This window comes from Rhinopithecus roxellana, chromosome 15, assembly GCF_007565055.1.
Source record: "Rhinopithecus roxellana isolate Shanxi Qingling chromosome 15, ASM756505v1, whole genome shotgun sequence".
Taxonomy (NCBI): Eukaryota; Metazoa; Chordata; class Mammalia; order Primates; family Cercopithecidae; genus Rhinopithecus; species Rhinopithecus roxellana.
The window spans coordinates 96,383,404-96,407,310 of record NC_044563.1 but is presented as its reverse complement, the minus strand read 5'-3'; the positions used below and the strand labels follow the sequence as shown (position 1 = coordinate 96,407,310).

The following is a 23,907-nucleotide window of genomic DNA, read 5'->3' as shown; positions in this document are numbered from 1 at the left end:
GCTATCTCTTTTTCAACCTATTTCAGAAATTTAATAACAGAAATTTATTTAGAATTTGAACTAAAAAATAAAACATTTTATTGCATGGAATCTGGCAAAGCTCTTGCTGTGGGTAGTGAAATAGACAACAAATGTTGTCTAGCATTGACACATTGATTACCTTTATATTTTTACACCTTGATGATGTGTACTGTCCTTTAAAAAAAAGTATGTATTTTTAAAAGTTCCCCAAATCTAAATTGTTTAAATTAAACAAAAGGGTTGCTGGTATGATACTTGGAAGTATCTCAATGTTTATGGAAATATAAATAATTTTTTCACGATTCTTAATTATATAATATGCCTTTCTAAGAATAATTTTTGGAAAAATTTTCTTTCTTACCTAGCATATTATTAAAATCTTCATCAAAAGTAGAGACATTAGGCCAGGCATGGTAGCCCATGCCTGTAATCCCAGCACTTTGGAAGGCTAAGGCAGGTGGATCAGTTGAGGTCAGGAGTTTGAGACCAGCCTGGCCAACATGGTGAAACCCCATCTCTACTAAAAATACAAAAATTAGCCAAATGATGCATGCCTGTGGTCCCAGCTACTCAGAAGGCTGAAGCAGGAGAATCGCTTGAACCTGGGAGGTGGAGGTTGCAGTGAGCTGACATTGTGCCACTGCACTCCAGCTTGGGCGACAGATCAAGACTCTGTCTCAAAAAAGAAAAAAAAAAAAGTAGAGACATTAACATGCTCTGGAATAGTTGGCTTTTTTTTTCCCCCTTGGGCAAGAAGGAATCAGGTATGCATGCTGATTAACACACTCCAGTCATTAACATGTGATTATGTGGGCTGCATATTGAGCACCTGCCAAAATAAAAAAATCCGGTACTTTGCTACATCTGTGCAAAGACTTTTTGCATTTCTTTTGTATTTTGAAAGATCAAGGAAAACCGGACGTTAGTATCTTTTTTTTTTTCAGTGAAATAAAATTGCATATTCAGAATGTCTTTAAGGAGATGTCACATGTCATGTTTATTTTTATTTTAATCATTCAGTCTGTGTAAGATCCAATGACTAGGGTTTCTAGTGCACTGACTATAACATGAACCCCTTAATGAACTCTATCACTGACATTCACTTACAATTTGCAACATTACTGCATGTTCATAAGGATTATCTTTTCTTGGATTCAGCCAATGTTCTCCTAATTTGCCTCAGTTTTATGTGATATTTCTATGTTTGATGGATATTTTGTTTTCATTCACTTTACTTATGTCCTGCTAGTGTATACCTCATAGTAATGCCAGGGCTGCTCCTGTGGTTTGGCTTCTCCTGTCAACTATCCCTATGCAAATACTTCTATATGACCGAAGTGTAATTTAGAGTCTATAGCATTTACAGACATAGGAAAAGGAGCTTTTTGATAATGATTTAAAATAAGACTTGGTTAGTAATAAAAAATCAGGTATAATCTAGTCTAGCATGAACAGTCTGATTGAGCAGGACTGTTCTACTTAGCTTTTGTTTTTCTTAATGGATTCAAATGTCATTTGAATGTAGCTTTTTAAAAAAATAAATCTTTTATTAAAATTGGTCGGGGTTAATCAATGGAAGCTAATCTCAGGACACCAATAATTTTCTGATTAAAGCAGAACTCTATAGCAGGTTTCAGTCTATAGGTGGTTCTGATTGATACATATTTTCTTGTATAGAAATCCTTCTTAAAATTTTTTCTTGCCTAGCCTCTGGCTACATTACTATAATGAAATATGATAACTGGAACAGTGAAATCTGTACATTTTTTTCATAATGCTTCCAAGCAACATGTAGAAAATAATGTATATATTATATAGCATGCAGTTGTTTATATGACTAATTTGAACTTTTTGTGATTAGAATGAAATATTAATCTCAAAGTCCTTCTAGATCAGCAGGAATAAGATGGTGACAACTGTGATACACAGCATATTACTTTGGGAGGAGGAAGCCAGGATTGTGTTTGCACACTTTGAGACCTACCTTCTTTAATTTGGAGAGGGTTGCTTTCCATAAAGGCAACTTTAACACAATGAATCCTATTTGCCTCATTTGTTTGAAGATGAGGTTGAAAGGGCTGTCTCTGATTATTCAAACCACCTGCATCAAGCAGGAAAGACCCTACTCTGTTCCCTCCACAAATATATCTAATCTTTCTTGAACACCTATAATGAATATGCATTAATTACCTTGATATGGAAATTATTCCACTGTTTGGTTGTCCTCTGCAAAAAAGTTTCCTTGCTTTCCAGGAGAAGCATAATCTTTTAAAGAAGAGCAACTTCAAGCCATTATTACTTTTGTTAATACAGCTTTCAATGTGACGACATTTATTTTTTATGATATTAACCTTTACTACATTCTCTTGACCCCTAGGCATTGTTTTTAGGTGATGGAAATTGAGTTCAATAATATATCTTTGTGTAAACCACATTCTAAATTCCAAAGTATAAATTACGAACCTTTCCTAATAAAATTTTACAATCAGGTTGAAATTCGAAATGAATATTTATGCTTTTCATTTATCTTCTTTATATTTCATTAGCACCCTGGAAAATGGAAAACCTTATTTAATAAAATGATTGGAAATTATTTGGTAAACTTTTGCTTTCATTATAATTTAACTCTGATTTGTTTCTACTCCCAGTGTACTGAGAGTACTCAGAAAACAATATTCTCAAATGTCTCAAAATTTCTGAGAGGAAGTATGCCCTCATTCAAGCACAGATAGATTATGGTGGTATAATAGAAGAGATTCATTTGCCGAGAAATGAATAATTCAAATATTTATATGATAATTACTTTTATTTATCAATTTTTTTTTCAGTTCCAGTGGCAAGTAATAATTTTTTGCGTGAGCACTGAGTTAGTCAGGATTAAACTAATGTAATCTGTGAACGAATTCAGAAAACTTTTGCTCTTGAGTTTAGAGTCAATATTTGACTTTGTTATATTAATTTATTTCATACCTGGTATGCTTCTACTTAAGATGATTCTCTCATTTTTGTTCTCTCATTGATGTATTTCAGATATAATTTGATTATAGTTCGTTTATATTTGCTTTCTGAAATTAACAGTAAAGTTAGAATTTGGCTCTCCTTTTGGCTACTGTTCTCTTGGATGACACAGTAGGTCAAAGAATGAATCTATGTTTTTGGATATTTGAAAGTTAAGAGGGAAAAATAAAAATTCAGAGAGAAGTTTTTCTTTCCAGAGAGAAAATGTGGGCTCTGTGATTGTAGTTGAGTCATCAGTCCAAGGTTGTATATTGCATTCAGGTAGAAGAATGCACAGCTTCCAAACATTGTGAGCACCTGATGGCAGTTAGACTTATTTGCTGCCTTGTGTTAAATTGCTGACATTTTGTGTCCCGTTTCCCTTTTGCTGCAAATGTATATAGAGATAGGGTGGGTGGATGCATGGATGAGTAAATAGATTGTTGTTTTATAAGTAACATAACCTCTGAGGAATCATTTTTAGTTTCTTTGTATTTGTTCTAGTTGTAAGACCTTAAACAAGAGAGTTAGAGAAGTTATTTAAAATGTTCTGAATTATAAAGAGTTTATTGGTAGCCCACCACATGAATTTACCATATTAGAAGAAAATTTGAAGGTTCTTTCAGTGAAATCCTCAAACTTGGGAGCTTTACTGGGCAAGATCTAGTGAAGAGAGGAGATTGTTGAGCTCACAAGGTGGCCCTGCGTATGTATGACACAAAGCAATCTGTTCTCTCGACTCTTTTTTAGGCAAACTGGGCCTTGAAAGGACTTAACTGTCAATAGAGTTGCATCTCTATTAAAGAACAAATGGATTTGAAAAACCTTGATTGGGCTCTGGTACTTTTTAATGTTAAGATTTGTGAGGTATGAAGAGCATACCATGAGTTATTTCTTTTCATTTAAAATACACTAGTTACTTAGCTTATTACAAAAACAACAACAAACAGTATGGATGTCACTCAAATGGGGATGAAAAGAAAACAACTGCAGAGGAGGAGAGCATGAGGAAGATTGACTTGACACCAGAGTAAGTGGTTACTTCTTCAGAGGAGCTCTGTGGAATCATTTGAGACTCTCCAATTTGTCCAACATCTCCAACTTCTGCATAATCACTCCCTTTATTTCTCAATGCCTTAAATTCTCAAAAAGACGTTCTTTTTGTTCAGTAGGGGGTCCTTTTTTTTTTTTTTTTTTTTTTTTTTTTTTTTTTTTTTTTTTTTTTTCTCTGGTGTCCTTAGAGGGAACACAGGTTACCTCCTAGAAAGCCTATGTTCTTCTCTGCCCTAATTTGCTGTGTGACCTTAGGGAAGTCACTTTATATCTCCTGACTTCAATTTCTTCAGCTCAGAAAAGAAGGATTTGAACTATGATCACTAAGCCTCTTGACACTTCTCACTTTCTTGGTTTCAAGGTTAAAATTGGGATAGCCAATTTGACTTAGCTTAATACTATTGTTTAGATTGAGTATCATGTATATGGTAGTTTGGGTATCAATGAATTGCCAGATGAAAATAACTATCTAGAGTTGGTAGGCACATGAACCAGTCAGTAGTTGAATGTTGTTTTTGTTTGTTTGTTTTACATGGAGTCTTGCTGTGTTGCCCAGGCTGGAGTGCAGTGGCTTGATATCGACTCATTGGAACCTCCGCCTTCTGGGTTCGAGTGATTCTCCTGCCTCAGCCTCTCCTGAGTAGCTGGGATTACAGGTGTGTGCCACCACACCCGGCTAATTTTTTGTGTTTTTGGTGGAGATGGGATTTCACCATGTTGGCCAGGCTGGTCTTGAACTCCTGCCTTCAACTGATTTGCCCGCCTTGGCCTCCCAAAGTGCTGGGATTATAGGCATGAGCCACTGTACCTGACCAATAGTTGAATATTGATAGAATGTTGATTTAATTGCTGGGAAATTCACTATCAGGCCTGCCTTAAAGCTCTGCTTACATGGTATGAAATCTTTAAAACATGACATCTCTAAGGCAGGTGATAGTGTGTCTTAATTCTTGTTGTTCAGATGCTACTGAGTATATTGAATTTAGGGCACCACTCTTTAAGAGATATATAGAGAGAAACATTTGGAACACACTTAGAGGAGAATGTTCAGATTGGCCAAACTGTGTTTTATGAAGAAGAAATGAAGGAAAAAGGGATATTTTCCCTAGATGAAGAGAAGATAGAAGGGTACTGTACTAGCTGTGAGTATATATTGAACAACTGCCATTCTGAATGTTTCCATGGAATAGAAATATGGATTGGAACAGGTTTCATATTTCTGTAAAGAGGATTTTGGACAACCCTCAATAAATGGAATGGACCACTTTGGGAGCTGCTAAATCCTCTATTAGTGAAAGTGTTTAGGGAGAGGCCAAACAGCCACTTGTCAAGGAAATCGTAACACTAACCACCACCATTTAATGATCACTTACTATATCATGACACTGCTCTAAGTGTTTTATTTTTATTGATTCACTTAATTCCCATAATAACTCTTTGAGATAAATTCTTTACTGCACTATTACTATTGCCATTTTGCAGACAAGGAAATTAAGGCAAAAAGAAGTTAACTAACTTGTCTGAGCTTATATGGATGAGAGGTGGAAAAGCTGGGATCTAAACTGGAAAATCTTGCCCAGGACGCCTGTACTTTGTTAACTATTTTTTATTATTCCATCTTCTCTTGCACAGGGAATTCAAGTGCTAGATGGCACTGAACAATTGGAGTTTTAAAGACCTTTGAATCTTGAGATTCTAATTTTGTGTGTGAGGCTGGTACTGTATAGATAATGCAGGGCTTTTCTATGTGCCTGTCTTGACAGGTTTGGGGATGTTTTCTGTATTTAATCTATTCACTATATTTACTTCTATTTGTTAAATAGAATGTTAATGAGGTCTTTCAACAAACTTTTGGGTTTGTTATTTTTTTTTCTGCAAATTGAAATAACATTTAGGAAACAACAGCTTATTTTTAAAGCCTTGGGAATCATGACACTTTAGCAAATATTGATAACAAATCTATTTTCTTACACATCTATGAATAATTTTATTGTTACTCAACAGCATAGTAATAGTGACAAGTGGCATATGTTATTTCAGTTTTGAAAATGTTATGTAAATCTAATATACTAGCAAATATCAGTTTTAACAAAAGAAAAAATACTCTTTCACTATCATTCAAAAAATGATACTTTTGTCATAAATAATCTGTTGGCAATTAGAATCAAATACAGCATTTTAATTTATATATACTTCTTTAATCCAATTCTTTTCCTTACAGTATGTCACATTAGAAAAAAACATAACTTTTTTCCTCTGAGAAAGAACCATAAATGTTTGCAATTTAGTCTTCAGCATATTAAAAAGGTTAGATTTCCTTTGTTAGCAAGAGGTTATTGGAACCTAAATCTTTTCTGTCAGTCAATAAAACTATAGTAGAAGGTGTCTTATATGGCACAGTTGGCAAGTAGTTTTTGTTCATCAAAAAAACAAAAGATTATTTAAGGTGGAGAATCAGAAAAAATGTTACATATATTGTCTATGGTATAAGTTAATATAATATATTAAACATAGATGTGTATGTGTAACTTATATAACATAATTTGGACATTTAATTGAAACTTTAAATATATAAATGCACTGCATAGCAAGGAAGGATGGGGTTTAGTGGTGGGAGCCATGTGACCTGGCAGGGAAGATTGATCACTAACTTGGTTGATTTGCCAGTCCATGGTAATTTAAAACATAAATGACTTTTGGTTGTTTTTGCTATTGTGTTAACTTCTTACGTAAATTGTAGCTCCTTAATTCCCTCCAGTCAAAGACTGCCAGGAACATATCTGTAGCTAAACACATTGGGTTTATTACTCATTTTTAATGAGGGAGAATATATGCCATAGTGAACCATAGAACATCTTAGGAAGAGAGTGTTATATTTGGACTTATTTTAGGGTTTGGGCTTTCTTTTGGTGATTCTGAGTAGGGCCTAAGGAAACAGAAGTTTGTTGTAGATTGACTGCTGTCTGAAACCGGGGCAAATCTATGACTGGATATCTCAATAAACCTTATCTATAGGGAGGGCAGACTAGGTTGAGGATAACATTGCAACTGGAGAGGCTACAACTAAAATGGAAAACAAAGCAAAACTGACAACATACAATGCTATAAGAATGAATACATTTAATTCATTCTTGCTACTGGATACAGGAAAGGTTACAAGTGAATAGTATTCTGTTCTTACAATTAGACTGGGTAGCAGGTAGTGTACTGGGTAGCAGGAAGTTGATTCTTGCAGCTACTTATGCCATTTCCCAGTCATTTCTCCCAATTGCAGTGACTCCCACCTGTATGTGGGTTTCAATTTCATTATATAGGCAAGATTCAACTCCTGACCTATGCTTTCTGACTCTTAATTCCTGACATCTGATCTGACTTTTGCAACCCCAGCCCACTGCTCTCCTCTGCTTGCAGTATGGCTAACCATCCGCATTCCTTGTCTAGGTGTGGTTGGCAATCCAGCTGAATCAGAGCAGTAGTGTACTGTAGCTGCTCCTGGACACAGTAGAGAGAATCCATATGCAGATAGGATAAATAAGAATTGATAGTATTCCTAGAAAAAGCAAATTAGAAGTGCTAAAATTCCTGGAGTTTTGTGAGAAGCCGGATCTCAATGGAATTGGTTTGAGGTGAATGTTGATAATGAAGAAAGTAATGTAGTTTAGTATTTATTATTCCACTTAGATGAACAAGTAGGAATAAAAACTTAAAAATGGTGCCAATGGTTTTCATGACTGTATTTTCAGAATTGAAAATGGAAAAAAAGGGCAATTGGACAAAGGACATTTGTATTTAATAAGAGTAGCTATCATTTATTGAGTACTTATATGCTAGGCATTGTACTAACTGCTTTACACATGATTCATTTCTCATAGCAACTATTTGAGGATATAATTATAGCTCTACCCTATAAAAAGGCAGAGTCTAATTCCCATTCCCTTGACTATTGGCAAGGCTTAGTGACTCACTATTGAACAGAATGCAGTGACAGTTATACAGTGTGATTTCCCAGGCTAAGTTAGAAACAGTGGTATAGCTTTCATCTGGCTGTCTCTGGGACACCACATCAGAAAGAAGTTTTGCTATCCTGAAACTAACATACTGTAGAGAAGAGACCATGCAGAAAGGTCATGTAGAGATAGAGTAAGATGTCCAAGAAACCCTAGTTATCCCAGCCCCGAGCTCTTAAAATATTCCAGCCCAAGTACGTTATCTGTGAGTAAAAAAGTCGTTGAGATGACTTAGGCCGTAGCCACTGACTTAACTGTAACCTCATGGGACACTTTGAGACAGAACCACCCAGCCTAGATGCTGTCAAATTCCTGACCTACAGATACCATTAAGGATAACAAATGATTATTTTTGTTTTAAGCACTTTGTTTTGGGATGATTTCTTATACAACAATACTTAAGTAATACAAGTTACTTCTTGGTAATTCTTGGATTAAGGTGAATAATAAAGTATAATTTTTGCCTCAAATATAGATAAATCTCCTTTCTGGAAATGAATGGAAACAAAAAGCCTTAGAAGGTAGTAATCATTGGCATTGTGGCATCTTTTACTGTTGAGAGTGACTTTTTAAAAAAAAAACTATAGCCTTATGGAATAGAAAAAACATTGGATTTGGTGTCAGAAAACCAGCACTTAAAGATTTTTAGCTCTACTGGTCCTGCCTATGTGACATGGAGGGAACAATCTTGCTGAGTGTTGTTTTTTTCCTGCTGAAAGTGAAGATGTAGAGTTTGGTATCTAGTTGTTGTGACATATTTTTAGAATGACATCTAGAGACGAATGCATCAGAGGAGGGTGATGAAGGGTCTGGAAATCATGGCAAATGAGAAATGGGTTTAGAAAGTGCAGGAGTTTCACCTAGAAAAAGACTATTAATTTGATATCTTCATTAAGATATTTGAACAACTCTCACATGGAAGAAGAAATAGATTGATATTATGCATCTTTTTTTTTTTTTTTTTTTTTTTTTTTTTTTTTTTTTTTTTTGTATTTTTTATTTTTTATTTTATTTATTTTTTTTTTTATTATACTCTAAGTTCTAGGGTACATGTGCATAACGTGCAGGTTTGTTACATATGTATACTTATGCCATGCTGGTGTGCTGCACCCATCAACTCGTCAGCACCCATCAATTCATCATTTATATCATGTATAACTCCCCAATGCAATCCCTCCCTCCTCCCCCCTCCCCCCTCCCCATGATAGACCCCAGTGTGTGATGTTCCCCTTCCCGAGTCCAAGTGATCTCATTGTTCAGTTCCCACCTATGAGTGAGAACATGCGGTGTTTGGTTTTCTCTTCTTGTGATAGTTTGCTAAGAATGATGGTTTCCAGCTGCATCCATGTCCCTACAAAGGACGCAAACTCATCCTTTTTTATGGCTGCATAGTATTCCATGGTGTATATGTGCCACATTTTCTTAATCCAGTCTGTCACAGATGGACATTTGGGTTGATTCCAAGTCTTTGCTATTGTGAATAGTGCCGCAATAAACATACGTGTACATGTGTCTTTGTAGTAGACTAATTTATAATCCTTTGGGTATATACCCAGTAGTGGGATGGCTGGGTCATATGGTACATCTAGTTCTAGATCCTTGAGGAATTGCCATACTGTTTTCCATAATGGTTGAACTAGTTTACAATCCCACCAACAGTGTAAAAGTGTTCCTATTTCTCCACATCCTCTCCAACACCTGTTGTTTCCTGACTTCTTAATGATTGCCATTCTAACTGGTGTGAGATGGTATCTCATTGTGGTTTTGATTTGCATTTCTCTGATGGCCAGTGATGATGAGCATTTTTTCATGTGTCTGTTGGCTGTATGAATATCTTCTTTTGAGAAATGTCTGTTCATATCCTTTCCCCACTTTTTGATGGGGTTGTTTGTTTTTTTCTCGTATATTTGTTTGAGTTCTTTGTAGATTCTGGATATTAGCCCTTTGTCAGATGAGTAGGTTGCAAAAATTTTCTCCCATTCTGTAGGTTGCCTGTTCACTCTGATGGTAGTTTCTTTTGCTGTGCAAAAGCTCTTAAGTTTAATTAGATCCCATTTGTCAATTTTGGCTTTTGCTGCCGTTGCTTTTGGTGTTTTAGACATGAAGTCCTTGCCCATGCCTATGTCCTGAATGGTACTACCTAGATTTTCTTCTAGGGTTTTTATGGTATTAGGTCTAACATTTAAGTCTCTAATCCATCTTGAATTAATCTTCGTATAAGGGGTAAGGAAAGGATCCAGTTTCAGCTTTCTACTTATGGCTAGCCAATTTTCCCAGCACCATTTATTAAATAGGGAATCCTTTCCCCATTTCTTGTTTCTCTCAAGTTTGTCAAAGATCAGATGGCTGTAGATGTGCGGTATTATTTCTGAGGACTCTGTTCTGTTCCATTGGTCTATATCTCTGTTTTGGTACCAGTACCATGCTGTTTTGGTTACTGTAGCCTTGTAGTATAGTTTGAAGTCAGGTAGCGTGACGCCTCCAGCTTTGTCCTTTTGACTTAGGATTGTCTTGGCAATGCGGGCTCTTTTTTGGTTCCATATGAACTTTAAAGCAGTTTTTTCCAATTCTGTGAAGAAACTCATTGGTAGCTTGATGGGGATGGCATTGAATCTATAAATAACCTTGGGGAGTATAGCCATTTTCACGATATTGATTCTTCCTATCCATGAGCATGGTATGTTCTTCCATTTGTTTGTGTCCTCTTTTATTTCACTGAGCAGTGGTTTGTAGTTCTCCTTGAAGAGGTCCTTTACATCCCTTGTAAGCTGGATTCCTAGGTATTTTATTCTCTTTGAAGCAATTGTGAATGGAAGTTCATTCCTGATTTGGCTCTCTGCTTGTCTGTTGCTGGTGTATAAGAATGCTTGTGATTTTTGCACATTAATTTTGTATCCTGAGACTTTGCTGAAGTTGCTTATCAGCTTAAGGAGATTTTGGGCTGAGACGATGGGGTTTTCTAAATATACAATCATGTCATCTGCAAACAGGGACAATTTGACTTCTTCTTTTCCTAGCTGGATACCCTTGATTTCTTTCTCTTGCCTGATTGCCCTAGCCAGAACTTCCAACACTATGTTGAATAGGAGTGGTGAGAGAGGGCATCCCTGTCTTGTGCCAGTTTTCAAAGGGAATTTTTCCAGTTTTTGCCCATTCAGTATGATATTAGCTGTGGGTTTGTCATAAATAGCTCTTATTATTTTGAGGTACGTTCCATCAATACCAAATTTATTGAGCGTTTTTAGCATGAAGGGCTGTTGAATTTTGTCAAAAGCCTTTTCTGCATCTATTGAGATGATCATGTGGTTCTTGTCTTTGGTTCTGTTTATATGCTGGATTACGTTTATTGATTTGCGAATGTTGAACCAGCCTTGCATCCCAGGGATGAAGCCCACTTGATCATGGTGGATAAGCTTTTTGATGTGCTGCTGAATCCGGTTTGCCAGTATTTTATTGAGGATTTTTGCATCAATGTTCATCAGGGATATTGGTCTAAAATTCTCTTTTTTTGTTGTGTCTCTGCCAGGCTTTGGTATCAGGATGATGTTGGTCTCATAAAATGAGTTAGGGAGGATTCCCTCTTTTTCTATTGATTGGAATAGTTTCAGAAGGAATGGTACCAGCTCCTCCTTGTACCTCTGGTAGAATTCAGCTGTGAATCCATCTGGACCTGGACTTTTTTTGGTGGGTAGGCTATTAATTGTTGCCTCAATTTCAGAGCCTGCTATTGGTCTATTCAGGGATTCAACTTCTTCCTGGTTTAGCCTTGGGAGAGTGTAAGTGTCCAGGAAATTATCCATTTCTTCTAGATTTTCTAGTTGATTTGCGTAGAGGCGTTTATAGTATTCTCTGATGGTAGTTTGTATTTCTGTGGGGTCAGTGGTGATATCCCCTTTATCATTTTTTATTGCATCGATTTGATTCCTCTCTCTTTTTTTCTTTATTAGCCTTGCTAGCGGTCTGTCAATTTTGTTGATCTTTTCAAAAAACCAACTCCTGGATTCATTGATTTTTTGGAGGGTTTTTTGTGTCTCTATCTCCTTCAGTTCGGCTCTGATCTTAGTTATTTCTTGCCTTCTGCTAGCTTTTGAATGTGATTGCTCTTGCCTCTCTAGTTCTTTTAATTGTGATGTTAGAGTGTCAATTTTAGATCTTTCCTGTTTTCTCTTGTGGGCATTTAGTGCTATAAATTTCCCTCTACACACTGCTTTAAATGTGTCCCAGAGATTCTGGTATGTTGTATCTTTGTTCTCATTGGTTTCAAAGAACATCTTTATTTCCGCTTTCATTTCGTTATGTACCCAGTAGTCATTCAGGAGCAGGTTGTTCAGTTTCCATGTAGTTGAGCGGTTTTGATTGAGTTTCTTAGTCCTGAGTTCTAGTTTGATTGCACTGTGGTCTGAGAGACAGTTTGTTATAATTTCTGTTCTTTTACATTTGCTGAGGAGTACTTTACTTCCAATTATGTGGTCAATTTTGGAATAAGTGCGATGTGGTGCTGAGAAGAATGTATATTCTGTTGATTTGGGGTGGAGAGTTCTATAGATGTCTATTAGGTCCGCTTGGTGCAGAGATGAGTTCAATTCCTGGATATCCTTGTTAACTTTCTGTCTCGTTGATCTGTCTAATGTTGACAGCGGAGTGTTGAAGTCTCCCATTATTATTGTATGGGAGTCTAAGTCTCTTTGTAAGTCTCTAAGGACTTGCTTTATGAATCTGGGTGCTCCTGTATTGGGTGCATATATATTTAGGAGAGTTAGCTCTTCCTGTTGAATTGATCCCTTTACCATTATGTAATGGCCTTCTTTGTCTCTTTTGATCTTTGATGGTTTAAAGTCTGTTTTATCAGAGACTAGGATTGCAACCCCTGCTTTTTTTTGTTCTCCATTTGCTTGGTAGATCTTCCTCCATCCCTTTATTTTGAGCCTATGTATGTCTCTGCATGTGAGATGGGTCTCCTGAATACAGCAGACTGATGGGTCTTGACTCTTTATCCAGTTTGCCAGTCTGTGTCTTTTAATTGGAGCATTTAGTCCATTAACATTTAAGGTTAATATTGTTATGTGTGAACTTGATCCTGCCATTATGATATTAACTGGTTATTTTGCTCGTTAGTTGATGCAGTTTCTTCCTAGCCTCGATGGTCTTTACATTTTGGCATGTTTTTGCGATGGCTGGTACCGGTTGTTCCTTTCCATGTTTAGGGCTTCCTTCAGGGTCTCTTGTAAGGCAGGCCTGGTGGTGACAAAATCTCTAAGCATTTGCTTATCTGTAAAGGATTTTATTTCTCCTTCACTTATGAAACTTAGTTTGGCTGGATATGAAATTCTGGGTTTAAAATTCTTTTCTTGAAGAACGTTGAATATTGGCCCCCACTCTCTTCTGGCTTGTAGAGTTTCTGCCGAGAGATCTGCTGTTAGTCTGATGGGCTTCCCTTTGTGGGTGACCCGACCTTTCTCTCTGGCTGCCCTTAAGATTTTTTCCTTCATTTCAACTTTGGTGAATCTGGCAATTATGTGTCTTGGAGTTGCTCTTCTGGAGGAGTATCTTTGTGGCGTTCTCTGTATTTCCTGAATTTGAATGTTGGCCTGCCCTACTAGGTTGGGGAAGTTCTCCTGGATGATATCCTGAAGAGTGTTTTCCACCTTGGTTCCATTTTCCCCCTCACTTTCAGGCACCCCAATCAGACGTAGATTTGGTCTTTTTACGTAATCCCATACTTCTTGCAGGCTTTGCTCATTTCTTTTTCTTCTTTTTTCTTTTGGTTTCTCTTCTCGCTTCATTTCATTCATTTGATCTTCAATCGCTGATACTCTTTCTTCCAGTTGATCGAGTCGGTTACTGAAGCTTGTGCATTTGTCACGTATTTCTCGTGTCATGGTTTTCATCTCTGTCATTTCGTTTATGATCTTCTCTGCATTAATGAGTCTAGCTGTCAATTCTTCCACTCTTTTTTCAAGATTTTTAGTTTCTTTGCGCTGGGTACGTAATTCCTCCTTTAGCTCTGATAAGTTTGATGGACTGAAGCCTTCTTCTCTCCTCTCGTCCAAGTCATTCTCTGACCAGCTTTGATCCGTTGCTGGTGATGGGCTGCGCTCCTTTGCAGGGGGAGATGCGCTCTTATTTTTTGAATTTCCAGCTTTTCTGCCCTGCTTCTTCCCCATCTTTGTGGTTTTATCTGACTCTGGTCTTTGATGGTGGTGACGAACTGATGGGGTTTTGGTATAGGTGTCCTTCCTGTTTGATAGTTTTCCTTCTGACAGTCAGAAGGACTCTCTGTTGGTCTGTTGGAGATTGCTTGAGGTCCACTCCAGACCCTGTTTGCCTGGGTATCAGCAGCAGAGGTTGCCGAAGATAGAATATTGCTGAACAGCGAGTGTACCTGTCTGATTCTTCCTTTGGAAGTTTCCTCTCAGGGGTGTACTCCACCCTGGGAGGTGTGGGGTGTCAGACTGCCCCTAGTGGGGGATTTCTCCCAGCTAGGCTACTCAGGGGTCAGGGACACACCTGAGCAGGCAGTCTGTCCGTTCTCAGATCTCAACCTCCGCGTTGGGAGATCCGCGGCTCTTCCCAAAGCTGTCAGACAGAGTCGTTCGCGTCTGCACCGGCTCCCGCTACTTCCCCTGTTGGTCTTCAGCTGTGCGCTGTCCCCAGAGGTGGAGACTACAGAGACAGGCAGGCTTCCTTGAGCTGCTGTGAGCTCCACCCAGTTCGAGCTTCCCAGCGGCTTTGTTTACCTACTTAACGATATTATGCATCTTTTGAGAGCAAACAGGAAACAATGTGTTGTAATTAATGTCTTAGTCCAATACTGCTGCTGATAACAAAATACCATACACTGGGTAATTTATAAACAATACACATTTATTTCTCACAGTTCTGGAGGCTGGGAAGTCCAAGATCAAGGCACCAGCAGGTTGGTGTCTGGTGAAGGCCCAGACTCTGCTTCCAATATGACACCTTGTTACTGTATCATCTAGACAGGACCAACAAACTGTGTCCTCCTATGGTGGAAGGGCGGAAGAGCAAAAAGGATCTAACTGTTTGCCCTCAGCACTTTTATAAGGTTGCTAATCCCATTCATGAGGGCTCTGTTCTCATAACTTAATCACCTCCTAAAGTGATTAGGTCTTAGACTTTGATTTATGAGTTATAGGGGGACATACATTCAAACCATAGCAATGAGTATCTAGATTTTAGCTTACATGAAGATTAATTTTTTAATAATTAGATTTATTAGAAATAATATTTACAATTCTTCAACTATAGGAATGCCAAGGAAAGAAAGCTTGTTTATTTTTTCTGGGTTTGGTAGAGGGAAACTATAATATACTGACTCTCTCGACATCTTCAACAAGGCCAAAATCTATTCTTTTAAATTACTATTTTTTTATGTTTCCCCTAAGCATCTGTGTATAAAATAACTTTTGTTTTTCTTTACTACTATGTTTATGGAAGATGAATTAGAAAACACAGATAAGCAAAGAAGGAAATGAAAATTACCAACAGTCTTACCACCATTTAGGAATCACTATAAATATTTTGATATATCTTTCCAGTTTGTGTATGTTTGTGTGTAGGGGAGCACATTCACACTTATGCACACATATAAATAATTGGTGTTATAATCTAAATACTACAATATATGCTTTTTTTCATTGAATACATCTTTCCTTGTGAATAAATTATTTCTATTACTTTGATATTTATATTTAAATGTGAAGATGAAATTTATTTTCTGATTAAAAGTATTATTTGTGATAGGACATTTACAAAATATAGAGAACTTCAAAAAGGAAATAAAATTATCTGTTATCCCAATACTCAGAGGACCATTAACATTTTATTGTGTGCTATGATCTCTTTTTTTCTGTACATAATTTTTTTAATGATGTATAATGTGCTACCAAACAGTAAGTCTTATTCCTTCTATCTAACTATATTTTCATACTTTTATTCCCCACCACCACTAGCCTTCCTAGCCTCTGGTAACCACTGTTCTATTCACTATTTCTCACATGTGAGTGAGAATATGTGATATTTGTCTTTCCGTACCTGGCTTATTTCACTTAACATAATGTCCTCCAGTTCTATCCATGTTGTTGCAAGTAACAGAATTTTATTCTTTTTTTTACTGTAAATAATACTCCATTGTGTATACATACTACATTTTAAAAATTCATTTATCTGTTGATGAAGGTGATGGATATCCTAATTCCCCAAATTTGATCATTACACATTATATGTTTATATCAAAATATCACATGAACCCCATATATATGGGCAACTATTATGTATCCAAAATTTTAAAATAAAAAAGTGTATTAATTTTATTAACATACTTTTAACTAACAATACATTATGAATATTCCCACATTTCATTAAATTTTCTGCAAAATTATTATTTTCAGTAGCTCCAAAACATTCCATCATATAGATAAAATCATAATGCACTCAAATAATTCCTACAATTGGAATAACTAGGCTGCCTATAGTTATTCATCACTATAAACAACAGTATGTTCAATAGATATATTTGTTTTTAATGGCTGTGTTGTATTCCACTATGTAGTTGTATCATAAATTCCTTATGTTTTAATATCTAGTTCTAAATGTTTAGCGTAAGCAATCCTGTCATTGTTGGAGCAAATCTTTACTCTTCACCTAATGTTTGATTTTTTTTTTTTTTTTTTTTTGAGAGACAGAGTCTGGCTCTGTTGCCCAGGCTGGAGTGCAGTGGAGCAATCACAGCTTACTGTGGCTTTGACCTCTTAGGTTCAAGCAATTCTCTCTCCTCAGCCTCCCGAGCAGCTGGGACCACAAGTGTGCTCAGCTATTTTTTTTTTTTTTTTTTGTTATTTGTAGGGATGGGGTCTTGCTATGTTGCGTAGGCTGGTCTCAAACTCCTGGGCTCAAGTGATCTTCCTGCCTTGACTTCGCAAAGTGCTGGGATTACAGGTGTGAGTCACTGTGCCCAGCCTTTTGATTATTTTTGACACATTTGATAAGTAGTTGTTTCAAGTTTGTCAGTCCACACTTATTTAATTTTGTTGTATGCTCTGGAAGCCTATAGAAGAAGCATGAAATCCTGAAATCCTTTAAGAGTTAAAATTTAGTTACAGATATGACAATTACATGCAAAATAGTAATGAATATTTTATTCTAGTATATTATTAAATGCTAAGTTATGTGGTTATGATTAAGTGCTTTGATGTGTAGTTTGGAGGGTAGCATGATAGTGAGGTCCAGTATAGTTAGGGGTACTTCAAGGATGAAATGCAGTTTGATCTGAACTTTGAAGAGGGGGTTGGGTCAAAGTTAAGGAAGATATAGGGCATTCCATGGAAAAGCAACAAGACACACAAATGCACAAAGATTTGAGTAATTTTGATATATTCAATACCATAAGACGGCTACTTAAATTTAAAGCCATTTGAATGCCATTGGTGAACAATCAGTTTTGAATAGTAACTTCTGAAAAATCTGAACGATATTCATTCTAATATTTTTTGTTTTTAATATTTACTTTATCTCTTCAAATACTGGAAAACATCTCAATTAAAATTCTTGATTTGTAAATATGCAAAAACTGCTTTTCCTTTCCTAGAAACTTTGTCTAATAACTGTTTTTTGATATTACTGTGCTTTTTCAATCATCTACATATATTTTACATACTGTGTTTAATTGATTTCCAGTGAAATGCTCTTTAGATTATCTGAATCAACATGGCTTTTTTCCTTTATTTGGGACTGGGATCCTTTTAAATCATATTTTGAAAATTTTCTTCACTGTAGGTTTGGTGGGGCTGCTGAAGTTAGGGGTTGAATGAAAAGAAATTTATAGTAAATTTCCTTTGGATAAACTAATGTTTACTAACTCAGTGCCCACATGTTCTTCTTTTTGTGGTGTTCATGTGTTTAGTCGTGCTAAACAGTGGTTGTTTTCAAAAGAAAGATCAAAAGAAGAAAAATAATTTCCTTTATGTTATTTTGAAGAATCACAACCAGCTTTAAAATTTTTTTACACAATTATATTCACATTATAATATTAAGGCAAAACACATTTATATCATTGTTCTTTAGGGAGCAGTATTTCTTAAAGTGGGATCAGGACCTGTGCATCGGAATCACTTGGGTTGTTCATCAATATTCAGATTCCTTGGCCCCATCATTGTGGAAGGTGATATGGGGTGAAGGAATCTGCATTTTAACACACTTGCCAGATAATTCTACACATTGAAGCTTGAGAACCACTACTTTAGGGATGTATTGTCTCAAGTCTCTTCGCAGCAGTCCTACAGTGACATGCATTAAGACTTGGTAGATGTTATCATTGGACATTGGTTTAGTCCATTCTCACACTGCTATAGAGAAATACGTGAGACTGGGTAATTTATAAAGAAAAGAGGTTTAATAGCTTATGGTTCTGCAGGCTGTACAGGAAGCATGGCTGAGGAGGCCTCAGGAAATTTACAATCATGGCGGAAACAAAGGGGTAGCAGGCACATCTTACATGGCTGGAGCAGGAGGAAGAGAGAGAGTGGGAAGGTGCTACACACTTTTAAACAACCAGATCTCATGAGAACTCACTCATTATCATAAGCAAGGGGAAAGTCTGCCTCCATGATTTAATCACCTCCCACCAAGCCTCTCCTCCAACATTGGGAATTACAGTTCAATTTGAGATTTGGGCAGGGACACAAATCTAAACCATATCATATTTTGCCTCAATTGATGTATCATTGGACCTGTTTTGTTCTTAAGAAATTACAAAATAATCCGGGCTTTTTTTCTTAATAAAATTAATTTAAAATTATATAGCCTCCTTAAAGAAACCAGAGATTCTTTGTCAAGATTTTTTTATTTAAGTTGACATTATTGACTTCATATTAGACAGTAACCTATTATAAGCTTATTAATTTATGTTCCCTTTTACTCAGATGAATTGCTTACAGACTTCCACTTATGAAAGGTTAATATTTGTTAGGTTTTAGAAAGTTGAAAAGCAGTGGCTGGAAATGGTAAATTTTGCCCCTTCCCATTGTTGTTAAGCATGGTATAACATGACTTACACGACTTAAGCCATTTGTTTTTATTTACTGCCTATTTTTACAACTTGGTGACATATTGCAAGTAATTCTTGTGGCTTTTGTGGGGAAATCATGACTCTCTAGCCTCTTGCTCTCTGCTGCTTGGTAGTATTGAGCCACTTTGCACAGATTATGGGGCTAAGAACAGTGTGGGTCATCATTGCAATAAGGAACCCATGGTTATTGTCTGTGGTGCAGCATGGCAGTGACCACATTCCCATGAGTAAAGAACAAGGAACATAGTCCAACAAGTACATAACAATATGTAAATAGGACTGTTTGGCATTAGTCCTGATAGGAAAAAATGGTACTCTTTGGAGCCTAAATTTTCTCAGGAAAATCTAAAGTTGTTACTAGGCTGGAGAGCCTCTCGTAGCATCTTTCAATTTCAGTTTGGCAGTGATGGAAAATCTCCTTTATTATAGTCAATGGTGAGTCATTTGTAGGTAACCACTTTCACATACTCCAGTTTTGACTTGTTCTTTAATCCCTTAGGTTGAGTCAGGGTTTGTTTGTTTGTGTGTGTGTGTGTGTGTGTGTTTTTTTTTTTTTTTTTTTTTTTGGCTATAATGTGACAATAATTGGCATTTGAAATGAAAGCAACAAGTATGATTGATCAAATGGTGATTATTAATTCATAAAAGCCTTGGTCAGATGTCTAATATGGACTTTATTAAGAGGTTTAAATGGCTTTGACAAATATATCTCTGCATTTTCATTCACACAAGTGGAGAATGAACTGGCCGTTCCAAGGAGCCACATACTAGCCATGACTGGCATCTAAAAGAAAGGGTTCCTCTGCATCACTTCACAGAATTCTTGTAAACATTAAGTGAGATAAAACATCTTTCCTGGAGGAAGGAAGGGATCTAGAAGAAAGGTAAAGAGGAACTCTCTTCCCTGCCCTGCCCCCATTTATTTTATCCTTTTCCGTTTATTTCAGCATAAATATATTGAGCAGCTCTGTTCTGGGCATTGTACTAGCAATGGGTATGCAGAAAAAATTGAGATTTAGCTCTTAATCAAAAGATTCAGCTTTACTGAGATAAATTAAATATACCATATAATTTACCCATTTAATGTATACAGTTCAATTGTTTTTAATATATTCCCAGGTTTCACAAGATTTATCTTAGTTTGAGACTCATAAACATTTTTTACTTCACAATTCCTCAGGTTCAGAAGGAAGAAAAATCTTTTTGGTCCCATTCCTAAATCTGTTCCTTCCTTCAGGAAATAGTACCTACCAGTTATTAAACACCACCTCAATATTGTGAGCCCAGCACTATGCCTTGGTACCTTACAAATATTATCTCATTATGTGTTTTCAATAACCCTGAAAATCCATTTTTTCCCACCTTATATGCAATGACAGTAATCTGAAATACCTAGCATTTGTTGAGTACAATTATTATGTCTTTTAATATATGTAGAAATTTACCGCTCTAGATATCATTTTCCTTTTCTCCCCTTTCCCCATTAGTTATTAACTATGTAACTTTTGCCTCATGCTTGTCCTTACGCTCTTGACTCTTACTGGGCTTCCTTGTGAAGGAAAGAGATAGAGGAGCAATTAGGATTTTCAGGAGTCTGATGGTGATCACAAAGACTGGCTGATTTACTTTACACACATTTTTAAATATATAAATATAGGGAGAGAGAATACCCTTGTGCAAACAGATAAAAGGTGAATGCAAGGCTGCTGAAGGGCTACGGCAAAATAATAGCTGTTTCCACCCCTCAGTTCCAATTTAAAGAAATATAAAAATATTTTATTTCTATGAGCTTTTAGGTGTTTGTTTTCCACCTACGATTTGCTTTTTCCTTTTCAGCTGATCCACCTAACCCTCTTCGCAGTTAGCTAACTTCTCTATACTATGAAGTAATTCCTGCACACATATTTCTGTAATAACCCTGTCCTATATAAAAAAAAAATACTTCTCACCTGAGGATAAACTTGTCCCTTTATAAAATAAAATAAAAAAAGACATTTTTTAAAATGCCACATGAAAAATGTGCTGAAGTATCAGTGGTAAGGGTAAGGAATAGAAAGAGACTTCTGTAACTTTGGACAGCTGTATAGCTAGAAAAACCAAAACAAAACCGTTTTCTCCAAACCCCAGCACACGAAAATATTCAGGTTGGCTAACTTTCTGGCACTGATTTAGATCATTTATGTATTTTCTGGTGAACAATGAACATTGGCTACTGAAGCTAACTTTTCTACTGGTTCTAAACTAAAGGACAGTGTTTTTTATGATGTACTTCTTTTTATGCTATGGCAAGAGTGTTGCTAATAAAAGCGTCCAATTAAAAGAAAAACTTTACCAAGCCTAATAATTAGTCATTGAATCTGAACTAATTTAAATGAAAGGTGTAAATGAGTAAGGGGTTTAAAGGTTTGTTTTTGAAGCACTTAAACTGCTTTATATTTAAAAAATCAAACAGTTTTAATCTGCAACTTCACATTAGTTCCTTTGACAATTGTTTGTTTAATGCTTTAACCAGTATTGTTTAATCAGAATTGTATTTTTTATTTGTCCTACTAAATTACTTATATCTTATTTTAATTAGTATATTTTATTTGTCCTACTAAGCATCATATGCTGTCCTGAGTTTGGGATTTTTTTTTCTCCAGTAGCTTGCAAAGAAATGTATATTCTAATGGTTTTATTTTATTTTATTTTTCTAGGAATCAGAGAATAATAAGTTATGTTCCCTATATTCCTTCCGAAATACCTCTACCTCACCACATAAGCCTGACGAAGGGAGTCGGGACCGCGAGATAATGACCAGTGTTACTTTTGGAACCCCAGAACGCCGCAAAGGGAGTCTTGCCGATGTGGTGGACACACTGAAACAGAAGAAGCTTGAGGAAATGACTCGGACCGAACAAGAGGGTATGTGTGGACTTCACTGTTGGGTTCTTTTTTTTTTTTTTTCTTTTTCTTTTAAAGATTCCAGGCCTTTAAAAAAAAAAAAAAAAAGGTGGGATTTCAAGGGCCAGAGAAGTGCATAATTGGCACTAGCTAGGAAAAAGTTATTCAGAGGTTACCATGGTGATGGCAGATTGTGATCCATTAGGAGTGTTAAACAGATAGCTCCGTTTTTCTAAAACTTTGTGCATTTTGTTTGGTTCTTAAGATAACAAATTAAGATTTTAAACTGACCATAATCCTACTCTGGAAAAACGTAATAAGGGATTTTTCCTAGCTGCAACTTTATTTTTCATTTTTTCTCCCCTATTTCCTTGTGGTGAATAGTATTTCTTTATAAAAATGTCAACTGTTTAAAAGACAAAATTAAAAAGATTTCTCTTCATTTTTATAAATATATTATTTTATCTCCTAACATTGTAGAATAGAGATTAGAGGACTTCAAATGTTGTTAAAACTGAAAGTATATGAGTGACTTTTTTGATACATGACATCTCTTGCAACATCCCACGTCTACCTTCTCTATGCTGTGCAAGAGTTCACTCAGGTTCAGGTACATCGTAGAAAACAGAAATGAAGGAAGACTCTCCAATAATATTTTTAAACAAAGTAAATCAAGTCTAAGTGATGATTATACTATGTTGCACTTTCAGTTTTTATGTACAGATTTTAGGCCTTAAAATGTAGAGTAATTAATAGCTCTGGATTTATTACTGGCATTGCAAGTTAACTTGATACTTTTGTGATACTATAGACAAATTGGGATTTGATATTAGGGAATTTTTCATGTAACTTAATTTTATTCCTTTGAGGGCTCAAAAACTTAAAAGATTCCAATTAATTTTTGTAGAAGTCTTTCTAAAATATATTGCATGCTTCCCTGTTTTACTAATCAGGTAATATGACACAAAGTGTTTTTTTTTTTGATTATCTAGAGTCATAATACAGTAGACTAGGAACTTCAGTATCCTTCAAACAATTATGTGACCCTGGATAAATTCTTCAATGTACTCGAGCCACAAAAGTTAAAATTTGGTTACTGACTTTGCAACTTAAACATTTTGAGGATTAATAATAATAATGAATATGTCTTTAACTATAAACTGTATAAATTTGACTTGTATTATATATAATATACATAACTGATATATTATAAATGTCAATTATTTTACTGTACTATAATAATGCCCCTAGTGATCATTGAGATTATTAGTACTTTGATTTTATAGCTATTTTTCTTTTCAATTATGAAACTTAAGAGTTCTTCTGTCTGCTTGATATATATATCTTTTATGTATATGTATATTTTTTGGGTGTGTGTATTGGTTTCTCCTTCAATATCAGGTTGCAGGCTATTATTTCTTGCTTAGCTGTAAATAATTTCTAATTTTCTCCTATTTACTTATAGATTATAAAATTAGATAATCAGGACATTCTGGACTGTATCTGTATCTGAAATATGAACAAGTAGGTTCTGGAGGTGTTGCTGAGAGATTCTGGGAAATACATATGATCTTTAGTGCACAAACTACAAGCTGACACTTTTGGCTTCTGAGACTTTTTCCACATTCTTGTTCTGAATAATGGGGATTGCCAGATAATTATCTACTGAATAAGTAAGATCACTAGATTACTTTTAATTGTAATCCACCAAAAGATGGTTTTAGTTCTATAAGTAAGTGGTTTTCAAAATACTTTGGTGGACTCTTTAATGTAAAAATAAAGACATTGGTGGTGATTTTTTTTCCTGAACTACTAGGGAATTTTAAATCATTTTTTCCTTGCAAGTAATGGTTAATTTTC

The 23,907-nt window shown here is 35.7% G+C and overlaps 1 protein-coding gene across 12 annotated transcripts in view; it reads left to right on the top strand.

The window, feature by feature from the left end:
* Positions 1–23,907, top strand: part of SOX6 (SRY-box transcription factor 6) — a 702,902-nt gene that overhangs the window by 293,548 nt on the left and 385,447 nt on the right. For all 12 annotated transcript variants that reach the window (XM_030918953.1, XM_030918959.1, XM_030918957.1 and 9 more), the window contains one exon: positions 21,861–22,068. In XM_030918953.1, coding sequence (XP_030774813.1) covers positions 21,861–22,068 — 208 coding nt within the window. The remainder of the gene's footprint in view (positions 1–21,860; positions 22,069–23,907) is intronic.